Source organism: Fusarium vanettenii, assembly GCF_000151355.1.
Source record: "Fusarium vanettenii 77-13-4 chromosome 6 genomic scaffold NECHAsca_20_chr6_4_0, whole genome shotgun sequence".
NCBI lineage: Eukaryota > Fungi > Ascomycota > Sordariomycetes > Hypocreales > Nectriaceae > Fusarium > Fusarium vanettenii.
In genome coordinates, this window is record NW_003315865.1 from 2,195,101 (window position 1) to 2,216,557 (window position 21,457).

At 50.5% G+C, this 21,457-nt stretch overlaps 8 protein-coding genes across 8 annotated transcripts; 6 read left to right on the forward strand and 2 right to left on the reverse strand.

Moving 5' to 3' along the window:
- The first annotated feature begins 1,885 nt into the window (after positions 1-1,885).
- On the forward strand, positions 1,886-2,648 carry NECHADRAFT_101036 (uncharacterized protein). The gene has a single exon (XM_003044926.1). The coding sequence runs from the start codon at positions 2,039-2,041 to the stop codon at positions 2,414-2,416; it is 378 nt and encodes a 125-aa protein (XP_003044972.1). The 5' UTR covers positions 1,886-2,038; the 3' UTR covers positions 2,417-2,648.
- A 448-nt stretch (positions 2,649-3,096) lies between these two features.
- NECHADRAFT_82068 (uncharacterized protein) lies at positions 3,097-4,329 on the reverse strand (the record flags this gene model as incomplete). Its single annotated transcript, XM_003045328.1, has 2 exons — positions 3,097-4,263; positions 4,312-4,329. The coding sequence occupies 2 exons, from the start codon at positions 4,327-4,329 to the stop codon at positions 3,097-3,099; spliced, it is 1,185 nt and encodes a 394-aa protein (XP_003045374.1).
- Positions 4,330-5,308: 979 nt separating this feature from the next.
- NECHADRAFT_82069 (uncharacterized protein) lies at positions 5,309-7,839 on the forward strand (the record flags this gene model as incomplete). The annotated part of the gene is made up of 2 exons (XM_003044927.1): positions 5,309-5,454; positions 5,511-7,839. The coding sequence occupies 2 exons, from the start codon at positions 5,309-5,311 to the stop codon at positions 7,837-7,839; spliced, it is 2,475 nt and encodes an 824-aa protein (XP_003044973.1).
- A 244-nt stretch (positions 7,840-8,083) lies between these two features.
- NECHADRAFT_43968 (uncharacterized protein) lies at positions 8,084-10,741 on the reverse strand (the record flags this gene model as incomplete). The annotated part of the gene is made up of 9 exons (XM_003045329.1): positions 8,084-8,278; positions 8,333-8,563; positions 8,611-8,841; positions 8,900-9,126; positions 9,185-9,362; positions 9,411-9,867; positions 9,922-10,280; positions 10,327-10,456; positions 10,506-10,741. The coding sequence occupies 9 exons, from the start codon at positions 10,739-10,741 to the stop codon at positions 8,084-8,086; spliced, it is 2,244 nt and encodes a 747-aa protein (XP_003045375.1).
- A 1,026-nt stretch (positions 10,742-11,767) lies between these two features.
- On the forward strand, positions 11,768-12,949 carry NECHADRAFT_82071 (uncharacterized protein; the record flags this gene model as incomplete). The annotated part of the gene is made up of 3 exons (XM_003044928.1): positions 11,768-11,995; positions 12,087-12,359; positions 12,404-12,949. The coding sequence occupies 3 exons, from the start codon at positions 11,768-11,770 to the stop codon at positions 12,947-12,949; spliced, it is 1,047 nt and encodes a 348-aa protein (XP_003044974.1).
- Positions 12,950-13,667: 718 nt separating this feature from the next.
- NECHADRAFT_94688 (uncharacterized protein) lies at positions 13,668-14,080 on the forward strand (the record flags this gene model as incomplete). Its single annotated transcript, XM_003044929.1, has 3 exons — positions 13,668-13,718; positions 13,778-13,885; positions 13,943-14,080. The coding sequence occupies 3 exons, from the start codon at positions 13,668-13,670 to the stop codon at positions 14,078-14,080; spliced, it is 297 nt and encodes a 98-aa protein (XP_003044975.1).
- A 695-nt stretch (positions 14,081-14,775) lies between these two features.
- Positions 14,776-15,200, forward strand: NECHADRAFT_82072 (uncharacterized protein; the record flags this gene model as incomplete). Its single annotated transcript, XM_003044930.1, has 2 exons — positions 14,776-14,826; positions 14,886-15,200. 2 exons carry the CDS (start codon positions 14,776-14,778, stop codon positions 15,198-15,200), a joined length of 366 nt encoding a protein of 121 aa, XP_003044976.1.
- A 4,827-nt stretch (positions 15,201-20,027) lies between these two features.
- On the forward strand, positions 20,028-20,876 carry NECHADRAFT_8627 (uncharacterized protein; the record flags this gene model as incomplete). Its single annotated transcript, XM_003044931.1, has 2 exons — positions 20,028-20,208; positions 20,530-20,876. Coding segments are annotated over 2 exons (528 nt in total), but the record flags the coding sequence as incomplete, so codon positions are not given.
- Positions 20,877-21,457: the final 581 nt, after the last annotated feature.

Below are 21,457 nucleotides of genomic sequence, written 5' to 3' on the forward strand. Positions count from 1 at the left end.
TGTTGCATGAGATCTGACCATGCCATGTGTTTGGCGTTGTCTGTTATCTTGTCATATCTACAATACTCCATACCTTGGCCCCTTTCCGCGATATGAATGTCAAAGCACAATACAAGTATCTTTATAGTACGGCATAAATTCCGCTGCACAACGCAAGCACACACACACACACACACCCTTGTGGCTTCGCTTTGCTTTGACCTTTTCTCTACTCTCCCAACTCTCTTGTGGACTGACTGACTCGGGAACTCTGGCCGGGCGACTGCTGACTCGAGTAAATCGCTCCACAACAACATCTCCACCACGTGGGGACGCTACAAGGCACCTGGGTCCAAACGCCCATGTGGCGTGCCTCGGCGCGCGAGATTTCGATTCTGACCTACCAAGAAGGGTCTGGGCTTGGACCTCTCGGAGACAAAGCCTGCAGGCCACAGGGGTAGCGACTGAGACGAAGACGACGGTGGCCCTGAAGGGAAAGCCTTTATCATGCGCTGTATAGCCCGGCCGTTTCTACACGCTGCAGACATGTCTTGGGCCACGGAAGAAGGTCTTGATAGGTCCGAGTCATCCGCCGAAGCCACCGTTCTTGTCTACTACGGTACCGACCGAGGGTAACGTCTACTGCACCGTCAACCTTGCCTTTTTTCAGCCCGACGCAAGCATTTCCCCTTTGCGGCTCCCCACCTTCCGATTAAGGACAGCTGAGAGACCAGACGGGGCACGTCATTCTGCGCCGCAAGACATTTGATCGGATTATATCTCTCAGTGATTAATGCTGACTTTTAGTGGACAAATGGAAACACCTTGGCGGGCCAATTTGTAACTGGTTGTGTCAGATCCCCTTATAATTCCAACCCCCTATTTTCTTCTTGCGACAGTAGAAAACTCAAATCGCCGTCATGCGTTCCCTTCCCGTCTCGTACCTGAGCGATCACGAGCGATCTACTGTAATGCATTGTTCTTCTGGAGAATCGGCTATTTCTTAGCGGAAATCATGTCCGTGATGGGGTCAACTAATTGTTAGCGCCAGGTGTCTGGCATCTTTGATCCGAGGCTAGCTAAAACCCAATCTCTTTTCGGCGGAGCGTTGATCCGGGCCATCTCGGGGTCTGGAGCAGACATGTCATTGACGACACATCAATTCGTCTGAAGTGACGGGTCTCGTGCCTTTTTTGAGGGGGCATTTCGCCTTCTTTGAGGGGCATCGTGGGTTTCCCGCACACGGCAAGGTTATAAAGTGGCCTCCCTGTTGCTCCTCTTCAGGTGGGTTTGACCGTTGCGTTACCGTTACCGTTTGTCACGATGTGATAAGAGTGAGGGGGATGCACACGGAAGCGCTCCCCGGATCTGTCATTTGTCAAGTTTGTCAGAAGCGAGGGTTTCAGGAGGGGAACCCGTCACACGAGATGTAGACAAGTCGAGACCTGATTGAGCCGTGGACAGAGAGTAACGAAATGGTCTAGGGTAATTCTGTAGAAATGACAGTGACATACAAGAGATAGTTTGGTGCACCGTCAGATCATAGTAAACGTTAAAAAGGTGGCGTGATCTGACAGGAGTAGTCAATAAATGCGATAAGGCTAACTGACTTTATTTAGTTTCCCTGTCTTCCCCATGGCTTCGAGATTGCTCACGTATCAAGTGCTCGTGGTTGTGGAATCATTCGGCGTTCTTCAAATCTGGTCGCCGACAGCTGACTAAGATAACTAATCATTTGGCAATGCGCCACGGTTGTGGCCGCTTATATAATGCTCCATGTGGCTGTTACTTGTGGCTTACACAGCCAGAATGAGGAATCAGCTGCATAAATGGCGTAACGTCACGTGCACTCGGGATTTCAAAGCTGGTCTTCGGGATTCTGTCGTGATCCATGCATTTGCCGAGGGAAAAATATAAACGACTTGAAGGCCTCAACGATCCAAGAAACAAGCCAAGAAATCGCAAGAAAATCCTCTTCGAAATACAGCCTCGAGCTCTCCGTGTCTCAAGCTAAAAACACCCCTCAAGTCACTCGTCAGCCGCGATAACAAGCGCCAATATGATCCACCACATCAACTCATCTGAGGAGCTCCAATCCCTGCTCAACTCGACAACCTACGTCGCCGTCGACTTCTTTGCCGACTGGTGCCCCCCCTGCAAGGCCATCGCCCCCGTCTTTGAGACCCTCGCCACCAAGCACAGCGTCCCCGACGTGCTCGCATTTGCCAAGGTCAACGTCGACCACGTCCAGGACGTCGCCCGCACATATCGCGTCACCGCTATGCCCACCTTTCTCTTCTTCAAGGAGGGAAACCAGGTCGCCGTTAATGGCCAGGCCATGATCCGCGGCGCTGATCCTCAGAGTCTTGGTGCCGCTGCTGAGAAGCTGGGCGGTCTAGCCCAGAAGCGGGTTGAGGCTGCCAAGAGCTCGCTGTAGACCGATCTTGTGGATGATCTGCTTCCCGTAGACTGATCTTGGTGGACGGTCTGCCTCGCTATGGGAGCTACGGACTTTATGAAACTTTGTCGCTTGGGAATTGTTGCTAGCGTTCTGCAAGGAATGGCCGTCGTGCCGGAGGGTTTGCCACGGAACTGGCATGCTAGGTCTTTGAAAAGTCATTTTAGAGTGGTAGAGGAGGATCAAAAGAATCGAATCCTTGTTCATCTTGCGCAGATTCCATTTCTTTTCGTGCACCTGGCTGGATACATCCACCGCCACGCAGGTCAACAGACCAACGAGTCAACAGAACGACAAAGACATCGAACTCTGTTGAATATAATAATAAAAAATATAGTAAAATAAGCAAATGAAGAGCATAATAGAATAAAGGTTTAGGTCTTTGTTATTTTATGTTTTATAGTTCTTATGATCCCGTCTTCCTTGTCCTTAGGGTAGGATAAGCTAATTAATCCTCTGTACCGGTGTCTCGTTTGATAAACCGCCTGCCTGCCTACGAACACCCTGTCGCCATGCTAAATCACGGGGAGGGCAGCATGTGAGAGGGCTTGAACAACAAAGTCATCCATCAGTACCTGGGAACTGGCTATCTACTCGGATACTAGCAAGAGTCCCAGCTCTCCCAGTCTCCCAGACCCCCAGTTCTCCTTGCAAGACCGTTACAGCTGCCAGTTTTTAGAGCTAACAATGCTCTCGTAGTACTTGACATCAAGACCATGACCTCGGTCAATTTTGGTGTAGAAGGAGAGCATCCCTCTGACCATCTTCCAAGTTGTTTCCACTTGCCAAACCCAATCTGGATCACCCATCTCCCACTTCTTCACCTTGATCCAGCAATGGTGCGGCTCAACAGGAGGAGCTGGTCTCCCGCGACGGATAACCCACACTCGCGAAACTAGTTGCGCATCGCGTCCATCAACAGGTTCGCGGTCAGGTGTGTCTTGTCGGTCGGTTGCGAAGCTGATCTCGGAAAAGGATAGAGGGCTGAACTCGACCTCCCCCGTGTCGATGTAGTAGCGGAAGCCTGGCCAGTTGCCTCCCAGTGAATATGTTCCCCGGCTGTATCCATGGAATCCGATGTAGGGTGCGTTCCTAGCAAGACTAGTGGAATTCATTCTGAGTATGTCGAGTGGATCGAAAAAGTCGTCGTCGCATCCCTTCCAGCGGTACCCCGTGCTGCCTCGGATTGTATGAGCGAAGAAATGGGTTTCGGCTAGTAGACGGAGGTGTCCATACCCCCCGCGGCCCCAGTTGTCATTGGGCCCTCTGGACTCGACAACATCTGGTCCATACATCTGGAACCCCTCGATGTGCCATTCCCACCCGGCAGACTGGATGGCCAAGGTCATCTCCTCAATCATGGGCAAAAACGACAAGTCGAGGTCCGTGTCGAAGTGCTCATCGTTCCATGCTGGGTCGGACACTCCTGTTGACACGTCGCTATACGGGTTCAATGCGTACGGGAAGACTGTGAGGAGCTTGCGAACTGGTATCGACCGACCCCAGTGCCCTTCGCCATGTGGGTCTGAGTCGGGGAGCTGCATCTGCCAAACTTTGAGGGTATCGCGCTTCGGGTCGAAGTGGAAGCCGCGGGTTGACTTGATGGGCCGGATTCTGTCGACGATGGCCCTGATTGATCTGCAGGAACCACGAAGATGGGCGCAGTTGTTGTGCTCAACTGGCTCCAAGGTACCCAGGAAGCCCCATCTGTCTTTGGTCCATCGAGGTTTTTCGGTCGTTGGGAGGATCATGGCCGGCAGGAGATACTTGATGATCTTGTCTTGTATCTCCCTCGGGAGACGCAGGAAGGGGAAATGCATCTCGTACTGGTGTTGTTAGCGGTGATGATTCAGTGTTGGCGTTGTGCAGCTTACCTTGCTCTGAACATGCATGACGGTGACTGTCAAGACTTGTGGTCTGGATCTGGGTGAGGGATGATGGGTAGGCTTTTCACTCAGTTAGTGAAATCGTATACTCGGGGGGTTGGACGTACAAGCTGGTTGATGCAAAAACCGAGTTGGAAAATAAGATGGAGAGTCCTGGGGCTTCGAGAGATGTCAACGAAACGGTAGCGGTTGGAAGGTGAGAATGATCGAGGGAAGCGGATGCACAATGACTTGTGCGAAAAGGATGAAATGTCGAGATGGAAATTTTAAAGACCAGCTGAATCACCAGCTAAGATGCAAATCTAAGATGAAAAAAAAAGGGAAAAGTGAAGACGAGGTAGAGATTATACCTTATGATATTATGAAATTCTTCCCACAATGGTAATATCTGGCAAACCATGGGAACCCATTTAATTACCATTTTGAGCCAAAATTCCAAATTTGAGGTGAAATTGGACAATATCGAGACTGTGATTCACTGTCGACTCATCATGCACTGACAAAACTGACGAAGGAAGCTTCCCGCATTTTTGATGTGCGCTTCCCAAAACGGCAAATAAAAAGCCAGGCGATGGCCATAACCGTCTATTTAAGAGCACTGACTCCTCAGCTCTCATTTGACTTGTTGCATCGTGGTGCTGGCCAGCAAAGAACGAAGAGTGAATGAAGCAAACCAAACCCTCACTGCCAATTGAGACAACTGAACTGGCGATGCTCTGTTTGTTGAACTAGGCAGCCTTGTCACACAACAATGAGCCTGACCCACCTGTCAAGATATCATAGGGTCGTATTCGTACCCGCATCAACTCCCCCGACCTTCATCTTCATGCTCTGGGACCCAACGTTTGGGCCTTTTTTTTTACTCTACGTTCGAGGCTAGACTTATAACTCTTGATAAATCTTGCTACAAGCTCGAAATTATTCGCTGAGTTCAGTGCTCTGTACCTTGGTCAGCGCCGAGTTTGCACCTTCATGCTAGTCGGAAATGGCTCATATGGCATCTCCCGAAGCCAAGCGACTTAAGACTACCCTTGCAATGTCGAAATTTTGCACGTTCTGTACCCGCGCCGGGATGCATGAGATTGGATACGTGGAGTCGTTATCTGGCTCTATGCACCTTGAGGATGAAGAGTAGTTCTGTTTCAAACCAATCGCATGACAAGCTTGGTGCTGACTGCATCCCATAGGTCTGATGAAGCACCGGCCGTGGAGGAATCTCTCGACTTGGAGATGGAAGATGGAAGCGAAGATGATAAAGTGGAAACCGATGCTGAAGAAACCGTCGAAGAAGAAAGCGACCAAGGCGGGGAAAATCGCGTTCAAGCGAGAAGACAGCTGCAAACATTGTCCGATATCAAAGCATCCATGGACATCTGTCTTCTCTGCGAAAAGATTTGGTCGGCTTTTGAGAAATGGGCCACAAAGAAGTATGATTCTCTCCACCGCATAGACCTATCGACATCGGGTGTCACCATCTGGCCGACAGAGCTTTCGGAGAAATGGAGACTTTACGAAGAAGACGCATCTTACGGAAGATATACGGGAGGAACTCTGTCGATTCTTCGGGTAAGGATCCGAGTACAAGATCCTGATGACTTGGAGGAATGGCTTGAGCCTGAGGTCAAGTTCCAAAAATGCGACGAGAGCATTTTGAGGGTGGCCGACATTTTTGACACAGCCGATAACGATAGTGTGGGTGACCCGTTATCATGGCCGGATACAGAACCGTACATTGGGAGGAGACGGCCTCTTGTGGCCGACTTGCGTTTGTTTCGGAAGTGGAAGAGCTTCTGCGATGCGGCTCACGATGGAAACTGCCAGCCCGGGCGAATTCCGCTCGGATCACGATCTCTACGGTTCATCCGACTCATCAACGTCGAGACATACTCTATCGTAGAAATAGAAGCTATTGAGCAGGTCTCGTGGGTTGCGATAAGCTACGTTTGGGGCAAGAAGCACTTCCGCACTCTGACAGGAGCTACGCTTGAAGAGCTCAAAATGGACGGTGCTTTGAAGGCATCTTGGATTCCAGAGACCATCGCAGATGCGATCGCGGTTACTAGAGGGGTCGGGGAGAAGTATCTTTGGACTGATAGCCTGTGCATCATCCAAGATTCAGTTCCTGACAAGATGCACTTTGTGCCACGCATGGACATCATCTACGGACGTGCAACTCTGACCATCGTCAATGCGGCTGGAGACAATGCATTCAGCGGCCTGCCAGGTGTTAGAACTGGGACAAGATACCAAGAAGAGGAGCCATTCTCGATCTTGGGCGACAAAGATACTGACGAAGAACCTACGTGGCTTGTTCAAACGCATGAACCGATACGAACAAGCCGTGAGCTCGTCGGAGACTCTTGCTGGTTCACGCGCGGATGGACCTATCAGGAAGCTATGCTCTCACAGCGTTGGCTCATCTTTACTCCCGAACAAGTGTATTGGGAATGCCGACAAGCAACTTGGCGAGAGGATGCATGCTGGGAACTTCCCAAATGGCGTGAAAAGAAGCAAACCGTCATCTACGACCCGGCCTTCGATAGCCATCTTCTTCAGGATCTTTGGAACCCGTCTTCGGCAAAGAGCTTCGACATGACCTACCAAACACTTGTGGGTAACTACCTAAAGCGGGACCTTACTAACGAGAGTGATGGTCTCGACGCGATAGGGGGAGTCTTGAGGGCTGTGACAGAGGTAACTGGGTTCGAGTTCCTTTGGGGCTTGCCTAAGGAGTTTTTTGCTGTGACAATTGCCTGGCCGTGCTGTCTACAACGGCCGCATCGACGCACGGGGCGGTGCCGTATCGAGGTCGGAAGCGGCGATGAGAGCGGAGGAGTCCTAACGACAGTCCAGGCATGTTTCCCTAGTTGGTCGTGGGTCGGCTGGGTAGGGGATATTTTGACCGAGCCTAGTGATTTCGTGGGACCTACTGCCGGCTTGGAGTTCTATCACATCGTGAGCGGTGATGCGGGCGAGGACGATCTTGTTCTGAAGCACATTCCACGCGAAGAAAAGCCTTCGCAAGCTGCGTATGAGCCGTCGCGGTGGAAGGACCCTGTATGGAGAGGAGATACAGGCGCCGAGATCAGTCTGAAGGACATACCCACAGCGCTGCTAGTGCCAGAGACGCAGTTTTCACTGTTGGTTCTATGGACTAGCATCGCGGAACTCTCATTTGAGAAAGACACGAGCGTTCCCGAGGACAGCGACTGGGAGGATATCTATGGCTTGTGGGTCAACGAAGATACAAAAATGGACGTCATCTGGGACCAGTATCCGGAGTTTATCAATGACTGGAAGGGAAAGAAGGCAGAAGATCGCTTGAAGAGGCGGGTTGAATGCATCGTGATTGGACGAGACAGCTTAGACAGAGGTCGAGAACAGGGCCGACTCAGTGTGCTTTTGGTCGAGACGCACTCACATGGTGGGATATCGAGGATTGGCAATGTGTGGTTCTGGGAGCATGAATGGGATCAGCTGGCAAACAGAAGATGGGAGATGGTGTATCTTGTATGAAACACTGGTGTATTTACGGCAGCTCGAAAGCTTGGTTTTCGCAATGCTCTAATCAGTCGCAAGAATAGAGGTCAATTTGATAAACCTGAATGGTAGACTCGGTGGAATGAACCCCCCCCTTACTCAATGCTTTACTAACATCGCCCGTCTTGGAACTATTTCAGAAAAAGTTCGAGCTTACTGCAGGGTTACTCCTATGATATGACAGTCGTATCTGAGCAAGATTCTCCTCTCAGAATGCCTCTCACATGGCGAGGAGCTTCATCAGAAGACTCTGGTCTGCTTCTGTTTGAAGCCCTTGCTGAGCAGTTCTCTGGGCTGTCTCTGCTCCAGAAGTGATGGCCTTTGAGATCTCAGGTGCAGCAGAGGGAAGCCTATTGGTCTTCTCATTGATCTCGGCCACGCGCGACTCCATCGCTCCCCTGGTTTTGGCTTGTCTCTGTAAAATGTGTCAGCTTGGTGATGGAACAAGGATCTTAACTTCGCCTCTCACCTCCTTTGCCTTCCTTGAAATGTCGTCAGTTGCCTGCTTTGACCATTCTTGGAGCTGGTTTGCTCTTCTGCGAATCATGCTAGAGTCTTCACTTGGGTCGCAAGAGGAAATCTCGTCGACCATACGAAGTCCCGGGAAGACGGATGATCGCGAGATCTGGGTCCACATGGAAGCAATGTCGCCAAAGACCGAGTAGTAAGATCGAATGGTAATGAGGCTATTGAAGCATGACTGAAACAGTTGTCAGCCAAGTTTGCGGTATAGGGGGATCGACTTACATTTTGTTGCAGGTCTGTCAAAGTATACGGTCCGAGCTTGTAGGATTCGCCTGGATCGCCACCATCGTTGGTGATCACCTTGATAGTCTCAATGTATGGGTTGAAATGCTTCTCGGCGACGAACTGGATGATAGTCGTGATGGCCTTGAAGAACCGCACGAGATTTGTAACCTCGTTCTTGAGTTTCACGGCCAATGTGATGCAATGAATGAGGATCGACTTGATTGCATCCTGAAAGTAATGGTCAGCTGAAGTTTTATGGGCTGCAATAGCTAATGGGGATATTTACCATCTTCAGGTTCGAAGACTGGAGGCGGTCCAGGGAGGCATTAAGCTCACTCAACTTATTCTGCTGCTCACCAAGCAGCGCAGTGGACTTCTGGTAGGTCTCCTTGCTTGCAGTCAAGGCTGCCGATGCAATGTTGAGCCGATTCCTGGCTGATTCAAGAACTGCCTGGGCTTGTGATGTCTTGGCATGGATCTGAGCTGCTTGGGTCGCTAGGTCAACACCTTCAGCTGGCACGCCGCTCTGTTGCTTGTCAGCATGCGCCATATGTGGTCTTTGAGGGAAAACTTACTCCATTGGCTGTCGATCCTGGGAGAGACTTGGCGGTTGTGTTCAGCTCGACTGCCTTTGCATACGCGCTCAGGAAGTCCTTCTGCCAACCTTTGACAAGAGCCGAATCCTTTGCTGGTGCGCTGTAGGTGAAATCCTTGGCCTTGTCCAGCTCGGCGACTATACCAGCTGTGATCTAGCCATCATTAGCTTGGATACTTGCAGTGAGCAATACATGAATAACCTTGCAGACTGTTTCCAAAGCTACCTTGTATTGCTGACTGGGCTCTGCAGAAGTGGCCAAAGAGGCAAACGTCTGTTGCGAATTACCCAGCATCTTGGCCGCAAATGCGGTAGACTTGCCCGCTTCTCCATTTGCCTTGTCCCAGTCAATGCCGCCGTCTACACCAATGAAGATGGCATTAATGAGACCCCAATAAATCAGGTCACGTCCGACCTGGTTGTAAGCAGGGTCGGCTGCATCCTTCGGGCTGGTCGCACTCGAAGCCGTTACCACGCCGTTGTCGGGCGTCGCATTGTTGTTGTCACTTTGGCCTATGATGCCTTTCGCCATATTGGCGTACTCTGTAGCCTTTGCAACAGGGCTCAAGTTGGATGCCAGGGTGGGAATGGCTTGGTTCAAGGCGGTGGTCAAGCTATCGGCCAGCTGTTCGACAATGCGCTCACCAAGGATGTCCCAACTGAACATGTCAGCCAAATGTGAACTAGAGTTGGAGCTTAACGACAATACCCACCCGGTTGGGAAACCGTCTGAGGCCTTTTTGTATGCCTCAGTTGCTGCGTCAAGGGACTTTTCAAGGTTCCTAGTAACAGCCTTGGCCTCATCGCCAGTCTCCTCTCGATAATCAATTGATGCCTTGGTGACAGCCAATCCGATCTCGTTCACAGACAGCTGGTCATGGTTGGAAGCCTGCGTCGCGATACAGGCCAAATGAAGCTCGGATGCATGGTTGAGCCACTGTTCAAGCTTCTCGTCGATAGATCTGGCAGCTTCGTAGCATTCCAAAGATGAACGGCACAATCTATCCAACTGTACTCGAAGCATCCTCCTTGCGTCCTGTGGGCTGTAGAGGATTTGCAATGCATCATCAACCTGGGGCTAGTTAGTATCTTGACCTGTTCATTATTGAAGTACTCACGATTTCGTAGAACTGTCGCGACAACATGTTGATCTTTTCCATGCTTGACTCTGTCTGAATAAAGGCAAATCGTCCCAAGTCGGTGCACCTTACCAAATTGGGCCTGAGTCCGTACTGGCCACCGAAGTCACTAAATCTAGTTCAGTAACTGTTTCAGCAATCTGGGAGACAACACTTACACCAAGTACTTGAACCCGTCCCTGGGAGGGGTAAAGGTGACATTGGCATCTGGAGAGCCTGCAGCGATTATGCAAGCGCTGATGCAGTTCAGAACAACTGGGCTTGACATGAGGAGATTCTCCCATCGGAATTGGAACAAAAGGGAGTCCTTCGTCTCGCGCATCATGCGTTCAGCCGTGGCGCTAGTGTCCTCCTTCCTCGCCAGGAGGTCAATTTGCTGGGAAGAGAGAGCCATGATGGTTGCTTCGAGAACGTCGATGTTTCGAAATGAAAAAAGAGAGGTTTTTGATTGCAGAATAGGCTCCTGTGCTTGGTCAGGCGAAGGCGAAGCATTTATGCAGTTAGCATGGGATTCTTTTTAAAAAAGACCGACCCACACGAGGTAACATCGAGTACTCTTTATGGACATCTCTCCGATGTTCGGTTGCTAGTCTTGGGCTGTGTTTTCGTCAGCTTACATGGGCGATCTAGACTTTCGCCTTCATTTGTCCGATTTCTGTCTCTGGCTGGCTGAAAGTCCAACGTCAAGGCCATCTCTATCTTCGTGGCGGGCTGAGGTTCCACAAGTTGTTTCTGTCTTCACGGCTAGCTAAACTTTCAGAGGTTATTTCTATCTCTATGACTGGCTGAAGTTGCAGAGATTGTCTCCATCTCCGTCACTAGCTAATGGTCTGGCATCGAGACCGATCTATCCATACAGCCTGCCGAAGCGCTAATACCAACTTGTGCACATATCCAATAGTCTTATGCAAGCGACCCCACCTTGGCTATATTGTCTGAGAGCTGAGACAAAACACCTATAGTCCCATCAGCTGATGGATAAGATACAAAACCATCCGTATTTGGCTGGCTGAGAATGCGACTAGCGGAGCCCGAACCTGTATTGGAAGAGACTATCAGCTATCTGCTCAGCCGCACTGGAGCATCCCCGCACATCCATCTAGAATCACCTGTGAAAGTCATCAGCGAACTTGGTGAGTATTCCAAAGGCCGAGACTATAGCATACTGCCTATTTCAGTTACAGGTACATCGTATAATGATATTGGCTCTTTAGTGCGGCCGTTTTGGCAATACATATATTTTGGTACTGAACCTCTCTCATTCAACTTTCTTGAACCATCATCAAACACACTGCTTTTTTTCTTTTATCTCTCTGAAGCACTCAAACTCTAGGAATCATGGCCTTGGCATCACCTTGGACTGTGACACAGCCTGCCTTTGGATTTTCTCAGTTCCCCCAGCTCATACCTGCATTTCCTAATGTCTCAAGCCGCCGCGCCAGGTCTCTACGAGGAACTGACCAGGAGACTTGAGATCTACAAGCAGACGCTGGCTGCCCAAGATGGAGTGCTCCGTTCTGTCGTCAAAGACAATCTCACCCTGGCCGTCAACCGGCTAGAGATAGCACTTCTTCAGCTCTACAAGCTCGCCGTATTCATCCGTGGTGACTATGATGAGCGAGAAGACGACGATTTGCAGAAGAATATTGTTTTTGATCAGTGTTCTCGGGCTTTTGGTGATTGTCAAGCGGCTTCCCGGATGGGCCTTGAGCAGCTGAACAGTATCCATGTACGGGTAGGTGGCATCAAGGTCTATGGCCGATGCTCAATGCTCACAACGTCAGGTCACATCTTTTCAGACGGATGAAATCCAGCAGCTGCAGAGGGATGTCCAGCGAGCGCTGGACCAAACCAAACTGGAGATGGACGCAATCCGCCAGCAGGCCGAGCAGAATCAGCACGATGTCGAAGTATGGACTCGACAGAAAGAAGAGGCTGCAGATGCCCTGCAACGAGCCCAAGATGAGAGAGAGAACACGGCAAGAGAGAGAGAGATCGGAGACATCTTTTTGGTAAGAGTGAAGAACACTATTGAGATATCTGGAACTGAAACTAGGTGCAGTTTTTCGGAGGGTTTGCGATGGGCGACGTTGAGGGAAACATGCGAAAAATCGAACAAGAGAGGAGCAGGTTGAACAACGCACAGGAGCAGTGGATGAAAGCGCGCAACTCTCTCATCGAGGTGATGCACCGGCAGAACGAGGTCAATGTTAGGCGCGTTGCTTTGGAGCAGGTCGCTCAGCAGATGCCTACACTTCAGGTGATGACGGATGGGCTCAACAAGGACTTGGCTGCACTCCTGGGTGGATTCACTGATCTCAAGGACAAGGCGACTCAACTGTTGCTCCTCATCGATGAGATGAAGAATCGCGCTACGGTTACGATGAGGCAGGCATACAAGAAGGCCATGTTTGCTGAGGGGATCCTTAATCTCTGCCGTATGGCACTCATCGATGGCCGTGTCTGCGACGAGGTCGAGACAATCACTCTTGAGATTTCTAGCGGCTACTCTGGCCAGACTATTCCGGAGAGCGTCTCCAAGCTTCTGACTGAGGTGGGACAAGCTGCTAGGGAAACTACGCAGAAGTCCATCACTGGCTAGCGGGGGATAAAGAATGAGAGGCATAAGCCACGTAGGAGTCATGATATATCCTTGTTGAGTTTCAAGTATGCCTGGTCTGCAAGTCAATTTATAGAAAAATGATGAAAAGCCTTGGCTGCAAGTGTGCTTCTGAATCATGAGGGATGTCTCACCATAGCGTCAACAACTGCCTATAGATATTGTGCAATTCTGGCCCTTTGCCCGCATCAACATGATAGGCTGCGGGGTCAAGGAAAACATTTTTCAAAAAGAGATAGATCTAGATGTCAAGACCGCTGGCGTTAGCAAATGATACTGGCCTCGTCTGTTGCTATTCTTACATCAAGTTCATATTTGTAAAGATCAACCAACCTTTCGCCGCAAAAGCTCATCCGACGTCGTGGTAGATCCATATTGACTTCATATAGATAAAGGATTATCATGTCCGACGCCAGAATAGCCATGAGGTGCTCGACTGTATACCTTGAAAAGCACTTGCAAGCACATAACTGGCTTGCGAGGGACCCATAAGCGGAGAGCGGAGCTATCTAAATGTACCCTCTTGTGCCTTTTTTTACTCTAATAATGCCTGATGACGTCTTGGGCGGGGTTGGATATTGTATAAATATGTACCTTTCTTCTGCCTCTTGCCGTGCTTTTCCAGCCATTTTGTGTTAACTCTCGTGTCACTCTGCACCTTTTTCCGCTTGTACACCATTGACAATTACAATCACCCACCATGAGCAACCACACTAAAGTTGTTGACGGCGTCGTTGTGACCGACACTGACGTAAGTCACTGCTGGTCTTTCCTTTTCAGCTGCGTTGCACGTCTCTGACAGCTGAGCAGATTCTATCTCTGATGGACTGGACAAACGTGTATGATGACATTGGCGGCGACATGCGCTGGGGTGAAGATATCGCTGAGCAAATCAAGGAGCGGGGATTGGATGGCGATGTCAAACCACTCTACGGCACATGTTCCTATACGGGAGAATGCATGTTCTTGATGTAGGTTGGCGATAAGGACTTCCTCTTTTGGAATGCCCTTGATGATTCTATGTACCTTGTGAAGGGGGGTTTGGACCTCCAAACCATTGTGGGATCTATCGACGACCAGGGTTTCAATGGACTTGATCTAGAAGAAGTCTGAGTGAAGGATCAGGCAGCCATACAGTCGGAGACAAATATCTCCAGGGAAAGAGGGGAAACCAGAAAAATATAACCTCTTCATTAAACGTGAAGCATGACATGAATCCTGAGCTTCCCCCTCAAGAAATCCTTTATGACTACGCACTCTTGATAGTGGCATAAACAAAGTTTTCCTGCGTTCCCTATGCCACTGTGACAAGATATTTACAATTGTCACATGGAGGGATGATAAACAGGCCTTTGCCGGGGTTTTGACTGTCTTCCTTGTGCATATCCTTTGGCGAGTATTTGTCTTTCAACACGTAGAACCTGAGGTATTTCGGCTCCGTGTTGTTAGCCATTTCGCTAGTAATCCGTGGAAGAGAACAAGAATCCCGCTTTCTATTGATAATAAATACTTTCGAGAATGCAATAATAGTTATACAGGTATAACAGTATCATGGTTTGCCTTCGTAAGAGAAGTGCTAACACTTATTTTTGTCTCACCAATGTGCACTGATACCGCCTTTATGTACTAGAAAGGTTATTCCCTGTTAGGCTTAGTACTATCCTGGTGACGTCGCCAGCCCAGGCGGCTGTGTATATAAATGTTCCTCGACCATCTCCTCCCCATCACAATCACTGACATCAAGAACTCAACCATCACGTCTTACTCCACCACCCTCACCCAGGCCATTCACATACCAGTCACTCAACATGAGCAATTACACCACGGTCTCCGACGGTGTAGTAGTGACCGACAATGGGGTACATTCTATGGCCTTCCCAATTCTTGCCACCCAGTGTGACTGACAGCTTCAATCTAGATCCCGCCCCCAGAGAACTGGGTCAATTCATATGAGGATATGGGAGGGGACATGCTTTGGGGAGAAGGCGGCCAACTGGAAGACGAAGTCCGTGGACGTGGCATTGAGGGGGATATCAGGCCGCACTACGGTATGGCACCCTACACGGGAGAGGCACTGTACCTCTTCGAGGTTGGTAGCGGCCAGTTCTTCTTCTTCAACGCTATTGATGGGTCTATGTTGCAGATCAGGGATCAGAGTGATCTCAAGAGCATTGTGGATATCCTTGATGATCCCAACCAAGGCTTACCCGCGCTTGATATTGAGGAGGTTTAGCTCCGCACTTGAGTATATTTAGACCACATTTCATCATCACACGAGTAGAACAATCACCCAATCCAGGGCTCATTATGCATCGTGATTAAAGAAGGAGGCGGGGAGTCGCTACAATAAGCAGGTTTCAATCTCTTATCAGATTATGCAGTCAGATATCATATGCCAAGCGATCTCCATGCAGTCTAGGCAGTCAACAAGAGACATGCTAATCTCGCTTAGTCCAAGATGTCAACATCATGTCAATCAACGGCACGGCACTTTCTCAACGACAGGCTTACATCAATTCTCCCTCGCGGCCTCATCATGGAGCTTTGACCTCCGATTTCAGCTGAAATAGCGTTTTAAGGCAAGATCTACCGCCAATCCTTGGTTGTCAGTCATAAAAGCGGGATATTGGAGAGCAGGGAGCGGGGTTCTAAGACAACAAGATCTAAATTGGGAAATGCCGCTGGCTATCCACAGGCATGTTGACAGCTGAATCTGTACTTGCCGATCACTATGATGGAAGTGGCAGGGTCTGCATATGCCAACTAGGTCGCCACCTAGGGGCTGGGAAAACCAATCTGGCAAGACTGGTAAACTCTCTATGCTGTTTTTGGCTCACTGCATGTTCCCAGCCAAGCTTACCAAATCTGCGGCATCTTTAAGGGCCAGCGGAACCTCGGCAACAGATTCATGCCTGACGTAGCACGTCGCATAGTCAACCCCTTTAACTGTTGCTATCTACGAAATTAGATATTTTGAGATAAACAGCGATAGAAAGTTTATGTACTTCTTTTTTGTTAATAGAGCACGAAATATGTGTATTAGGGTGTGGTTGTGAATTATATTAGCTAGCATTATTATAAAGAAACGCACTAGATATGATGCCTCCCTGAATAGATTGCCCTCCAAGCTCGGCAAACCAAAGCTGGCTGTGATGATATGCTGCCACCACCGGTCCATAGTGACGGGCTAGGGCCGCGATATGCATGAGAACTGGACGACCGTCGGTCAAAACTGGCCACCAACTGAGGTTAATGATGCCGTCGATACCACGGAAGTCAAGCATCGCGGGATCGATATATGGCCAGCCTGCCTTCCGCAGACTTTCCATCGTCCCTAGTAGCCTCAAGACTTTGGGTGGGAGAACTCTCGGGTCTCCCGTGAAGCAGAAGTTGCCAAGTCTGTCTAGTACCGCAATAGCTTCTTAAGCACTATCCTAAAACCTTAGGCACCGGCTACTGTGAATCGCCGCTCTATCTCGCTTACCGCCAGCTTAAATACCCTCGCGAAGGCTTTTAGCACCCCAAGGAATACCTGAAGGGGAAACCTCCTGAGGATCCACGAATATGACTGCTTTTCCTTAAGGAAGAATCTCCTCAGATGAAAGATGGAGCGAATAACGTTGGTAAAATCCCGCCGAACCCGCACTAGTTGATTGATATGAATTGTGACAACCTGTTCGAAACGGAACGAGAACCTCTCCTAAGCTTGTAGCACTTCTAAGGGCGCTTATAAATGTTGATAGGACCTCGACTTGGGAACAAAGTAGAGAGCATTTTCTTTTGCTTTGGCGTGATGGGATCTTTCACAGTCCTTTTACGTGTCCGTGGTGGAGAGGTGCCGTCTCGGCGCCCGGCCCGTCCCGAGGCGTTGGGTCCAGACCACATGCCGCTATCTAGGTAGGTACAATAAGGGCTAAGTGGATATCCGCGCCTTCTAGATCAAGGACTGCGCCTCTTATCGCACAGATACTGAAGTGCAGAATAGGAAGACCGGGTGTTTTCAACATGGCTACTCTCTATGGGGTACACTTGGCCGTATTGCTAATCTAGAGTGCAACTCCGGCCATCAACCTATTATTATGTCCTTTATAAAAATATTTAATTGACTTTTCTAAGAACAAGTATTAGAAACAAACCGCTATAATCAAGTATCTATCTTTAGCTTACTTGTTTTTTAATGACAGCTTCGTCGGACGTAAGATCAAAGAAGTCTAGTAAAGCTAAAGACACAATGCTATAAAACACGGACCTTTAAGTTACCTACTCACATAAGGATTTCAAGCTTCATTACTTTATAGTAGAGAGAGAAATAGCGTCTTAAGCCTACCTTGTTAGGCAGTTCCTGGAGGCCCTCCCATCCACGGACAGCCGGCTGTGCATTTGATATGCCGGCTGTGCGTGTATGAGAAGTCTTCCCTCGGTACTTGCTGACATAATTTGGGCATCTAGACAACGCCACACAGGAGCCCAAGTATTACTCTCCAGAGAGCTGGAAATGCCTCAATTTAGAATCAAACATTCATCGAATTTGATGCCCCAAGCTGTCTCGATGGGCTCACACTCCGATACAAAGCGGCTGACAGAAACCGACTACAGCCATCAGCTGGCTGACTATGCCAGCAAACGGCACCCTGGTACACTCAACTGGCTGTTAGAATCGGCCGAGTACAGGGCATGGCTCGAATCTAGTCCGCAGACGCTGTTCTGTTTTGGCGAGCCTGGGACCGGCAAGTCCGTTGCAGCCTCTTTCCTTGTCCAAGACTTAACGCAGAGACTTCGCGGGGATGAGCCAGATGGCGTCTCAATCGAGAGGAAGGGTCAACAGACGGTCGCCAACGTTGCCTATATCTTCTTCGACTCGCTCCGCCATGCAGAACAAAGATACAAGAATATAGCCCTCTGCATCACAGAACAGCTCGCTTCGAGACAGTTGCCTTCAAAGAAACCGGAAGACCCGCCATGGAGGGATGAGAGTAATTGGCGTCTTCATGACAGCCCCCCTGAGGTGAGCATTTCCCGCTATCTAAAAGAGCAGATCGCGGGCCATGCAACTCATTCGACGGTTTTTCTTATCCTTGACGCGCTGGACGAATGCCCCGAAACCTCCCGTACAGCATTACTCGCCCTCCTCGCCGAGGTCCAGAGAGAACATCTTCCCCTGAACGTGCTGGTGACATCGCGAAATCTTCGGGCTCCAGCTCCGGCAATTCAGGGACAGTTTGAAAACACCGCGAGGCTCGAAATAAATGCCAGACAGCAGGATCTGGAAATATACATGGCTGATAGATTGCCGTCGGACATTTGGAGTCGGAAAGATGTCATTTCGAAAACTGTGAGAGCGGCAGACGGACGGTATGCGCTTCCGAATTGACAATCAAAGGAACCTTGAGCAAGGCGACTAACATCATTCTCTAGGTTTTTGCTGGCTAAAATCTATCTCGAGCTCCTCGTATCGATGCCATCACCCGAGACACTTAATTTCATAGCCCCAGAGCCAACCGGCCCGGACGGTTACGACGATCTGTACAGCAGCGTCATGGACAAGATCGCCTTACAGCCTCCTCACCGCGCACATCTTGCGGAGCGCTGTCTCCCGTGGCTTACATTTGCTAAGCGACCTCTGTCTATACCGGAACTACAAGAGGCGTTGGCGATACCCACCGACCGAAGTGCTGGGCTGAGCTTTGAGGACAGTCCCGCCGGCATTGCATCCGTTGTCTCCTCCTGCGGTGGGCTTGCACGCCTGGACTGCATCAACGGCATTTCCTGTATCCGGTTGTATGACCGAACGACCCGGGACTATCTCCGCCGACGACTATCAAGCGCCGAGGCCGATGTGGGAAGAATATGCGTCGCATATCTCTTGAGTAGATCCGACAGCGGCGCTTGCAAGACAGACGAGGACCTCATAGAGCGACTACGATTGAACCCACTGTACGGCTACGCCGCACATCACTGGGGACAGCACATCCAAAACATCTGCACCCCGCCGCTGTCTGACACGGTGATCCAAGACTTCCTTGGCGACCGGACAAGGTGGGAGGGGGCCCTGCAGGTCGAACACACCGTAGCCCAGATGCGGCTCAGAGGGTTCAAGCAACCTTGCAATTATATTAGCCAAAGTTACCCTAAGAGGACAGAGAAGATTCATCTTGCGGCGCGCGCTGGTGCGGCCAACCTCATCGCTGCGCTGCTCGCACAAAACAATGGATCTGCTATTATCAACGTTAGAGATAATGATGGTCGTACAGCGCTCTCGTACACCGCACAGGCAGGCAACGATGATATCCTTGAGGTGCTTCTAGCGGACTCGTCTTTGGACGTCGACGCAAGAGACTGCGAAGGTCGGACTCCCATATCCCATGCAGCAGAAAACGGCCACGCGTCTGTCGTGTGCCGACTCCTCGAGCGTGGTGCGAAACCTAGCTGGAAAGACCTGAACAGGGCCTCTCCGTTGTGGTATGCGGCGCAATACGGCCATGTTGCTGTGGTGAGAGTGCTCCTAGACTGCGGACATCTATCCGACTTGAACCCGCGACCAAGGTACTCTCGCAACACCCTCACAGACAATACACCTCTTTCATGTGCGTTGAAAAATGGGTTCAATGAGATTTCGGAGATGCTGGCGCGAGCGGAAGGTATTGACGCTCACGCCGAGGTTCGATTTTCAGATGGTACCACCACAGTTCTTGAACTGGCCATACGAAACAGGTATGAAGCCATCGCCCTCAGGCTCCTCCATAAGTATGGCATCGGCCAAAGCTCCGACTACCGCAAGCCTGGTGGTGAGTTGCTGGTTGTCGCAGCTGGCATCGGGAGCACGAGACTTGTCGAGAGTTTGGTTGCAATGCATGGCGTTGACCCAAATACGACATATCCGGACAACAGAGAGCATGAGTTCCAAGGACTTTCGCCCCTTATGGCAGCAGCGAAGAAAGGACATGGTGATGTCGTCGCATTATTGCTTGACACTGAGGCCATTCGGCCCGACGCAAACCATCACGACGGTACCGCGCTTTCCCTGGCGGCAAAAAACGGATTTCGAGACATTGTCGATATGCTAGTGGCGGAAAAAAGCGTAGAGGTAGACCGGAAAGATGCCAAGGGACGCACTCCCCTGTCATTTGCAGCAGAGGGTGCTCACGAAGACGTGGTGGAAGCCCTGCTCATGAATGAAACAGTCAACCCCGACTGCCGAGACAACCAGGGGAGAACGCCACTCTCTCGAGCGACGGGCAGGAGTTACGCTCGTAACTACAATGGTGTGGTTAGGAGGCTGCTTGCTGACGCTCGGGTCGACCCCAACTCTAGAGATATGAAGGGCCACACTCCTCTCTACTATGCGGCCAAGATGGGAGACGCAAGTCTAGTCAAACAAATCCTAGATCATCCTGGGATAGACTTGGGTTTTGGAGACAAGAGGGCGCCGCTGGTTGTGGCTGCTAGCGAGGGCCATGTTGGCGCGGCCAAAGCTTTTCTCCAGATGGGATGTTTCGATGTGAACGCCCCCATGGCGTATTCGGACGAGGGTTTGGAGAGGACCCTCCTGTCACTGGCCGCAGGGAGCGGACACATAGACATGGTTGAGTTGTTGCTTTCCCAGCCTGGGATAGAGCCACACAAGAGGGATTCTCAAGGCTGGACGCCGTTGGCTATGGCGGCCTTGAAAGGTCACGCGGCCATCGTTGAGAGGCTCTTGACGGTCGAAGGTGCCGACCCAAACTCTCGGGATATAAGAGGCTGGACACCGCTGCGTATGGTCGCCACAGCAAAGTACAGTTCCATTGGCACTGTGAGGGCGTTGCTACGGGCAGAAAACATCAATCCAGACACCCCAGATCTCGAGGAGAGAACGCCACTATCAGTGGCATGCGAATACTTCAAATTGGAGTTGGTCGACCTCCTCCTCGCCTCCGATGGCGTCGACCCAGACTCAAGGGATAACGCGGGTCGAAGCCCTCTCTCATGGGCTGTTGATCCGTCGTACTACGCGGAGGAATATCTATTTCAACTCATCAATTGACTGGCAGAAGAAGGTTATGCGACGACTTCTCCGGATCCAGGCGGTAGACCCCAATGCCGAAGACGTGGAGGGGCTGACGCCACTCATCCGGGCCATCCAAGGCCAGGATGGCAACGAGCTTGTGCAAGTTCTGGTTGAGCGGAAAGATCTCGATGTGTGCCGACGAAGCCGGGATGGACGTACGCCTATAGCATTCGCGAGAAAGATGGGCGATTCGGCGGTCACATCGCTGCTACGCGAAAGAGCTGCCTTGAACGAAGGCAGCGGGCTGTCTGCAGCTGTTGGTAATCCTCAACACAGCTCTTCAGATGACAACCCTAACGTGGGAAACCTGAGACTGCCACGCAGAGGAGAGGAATCGGCTGATTTACAAGCTGGCCTACAACGGCGACGTTCATCTAGCAGCTCCGCGAGCTCGCTTTCGTCAACAAAACGTGACTTGCAATACCAATTGGTTCGAAAGATCC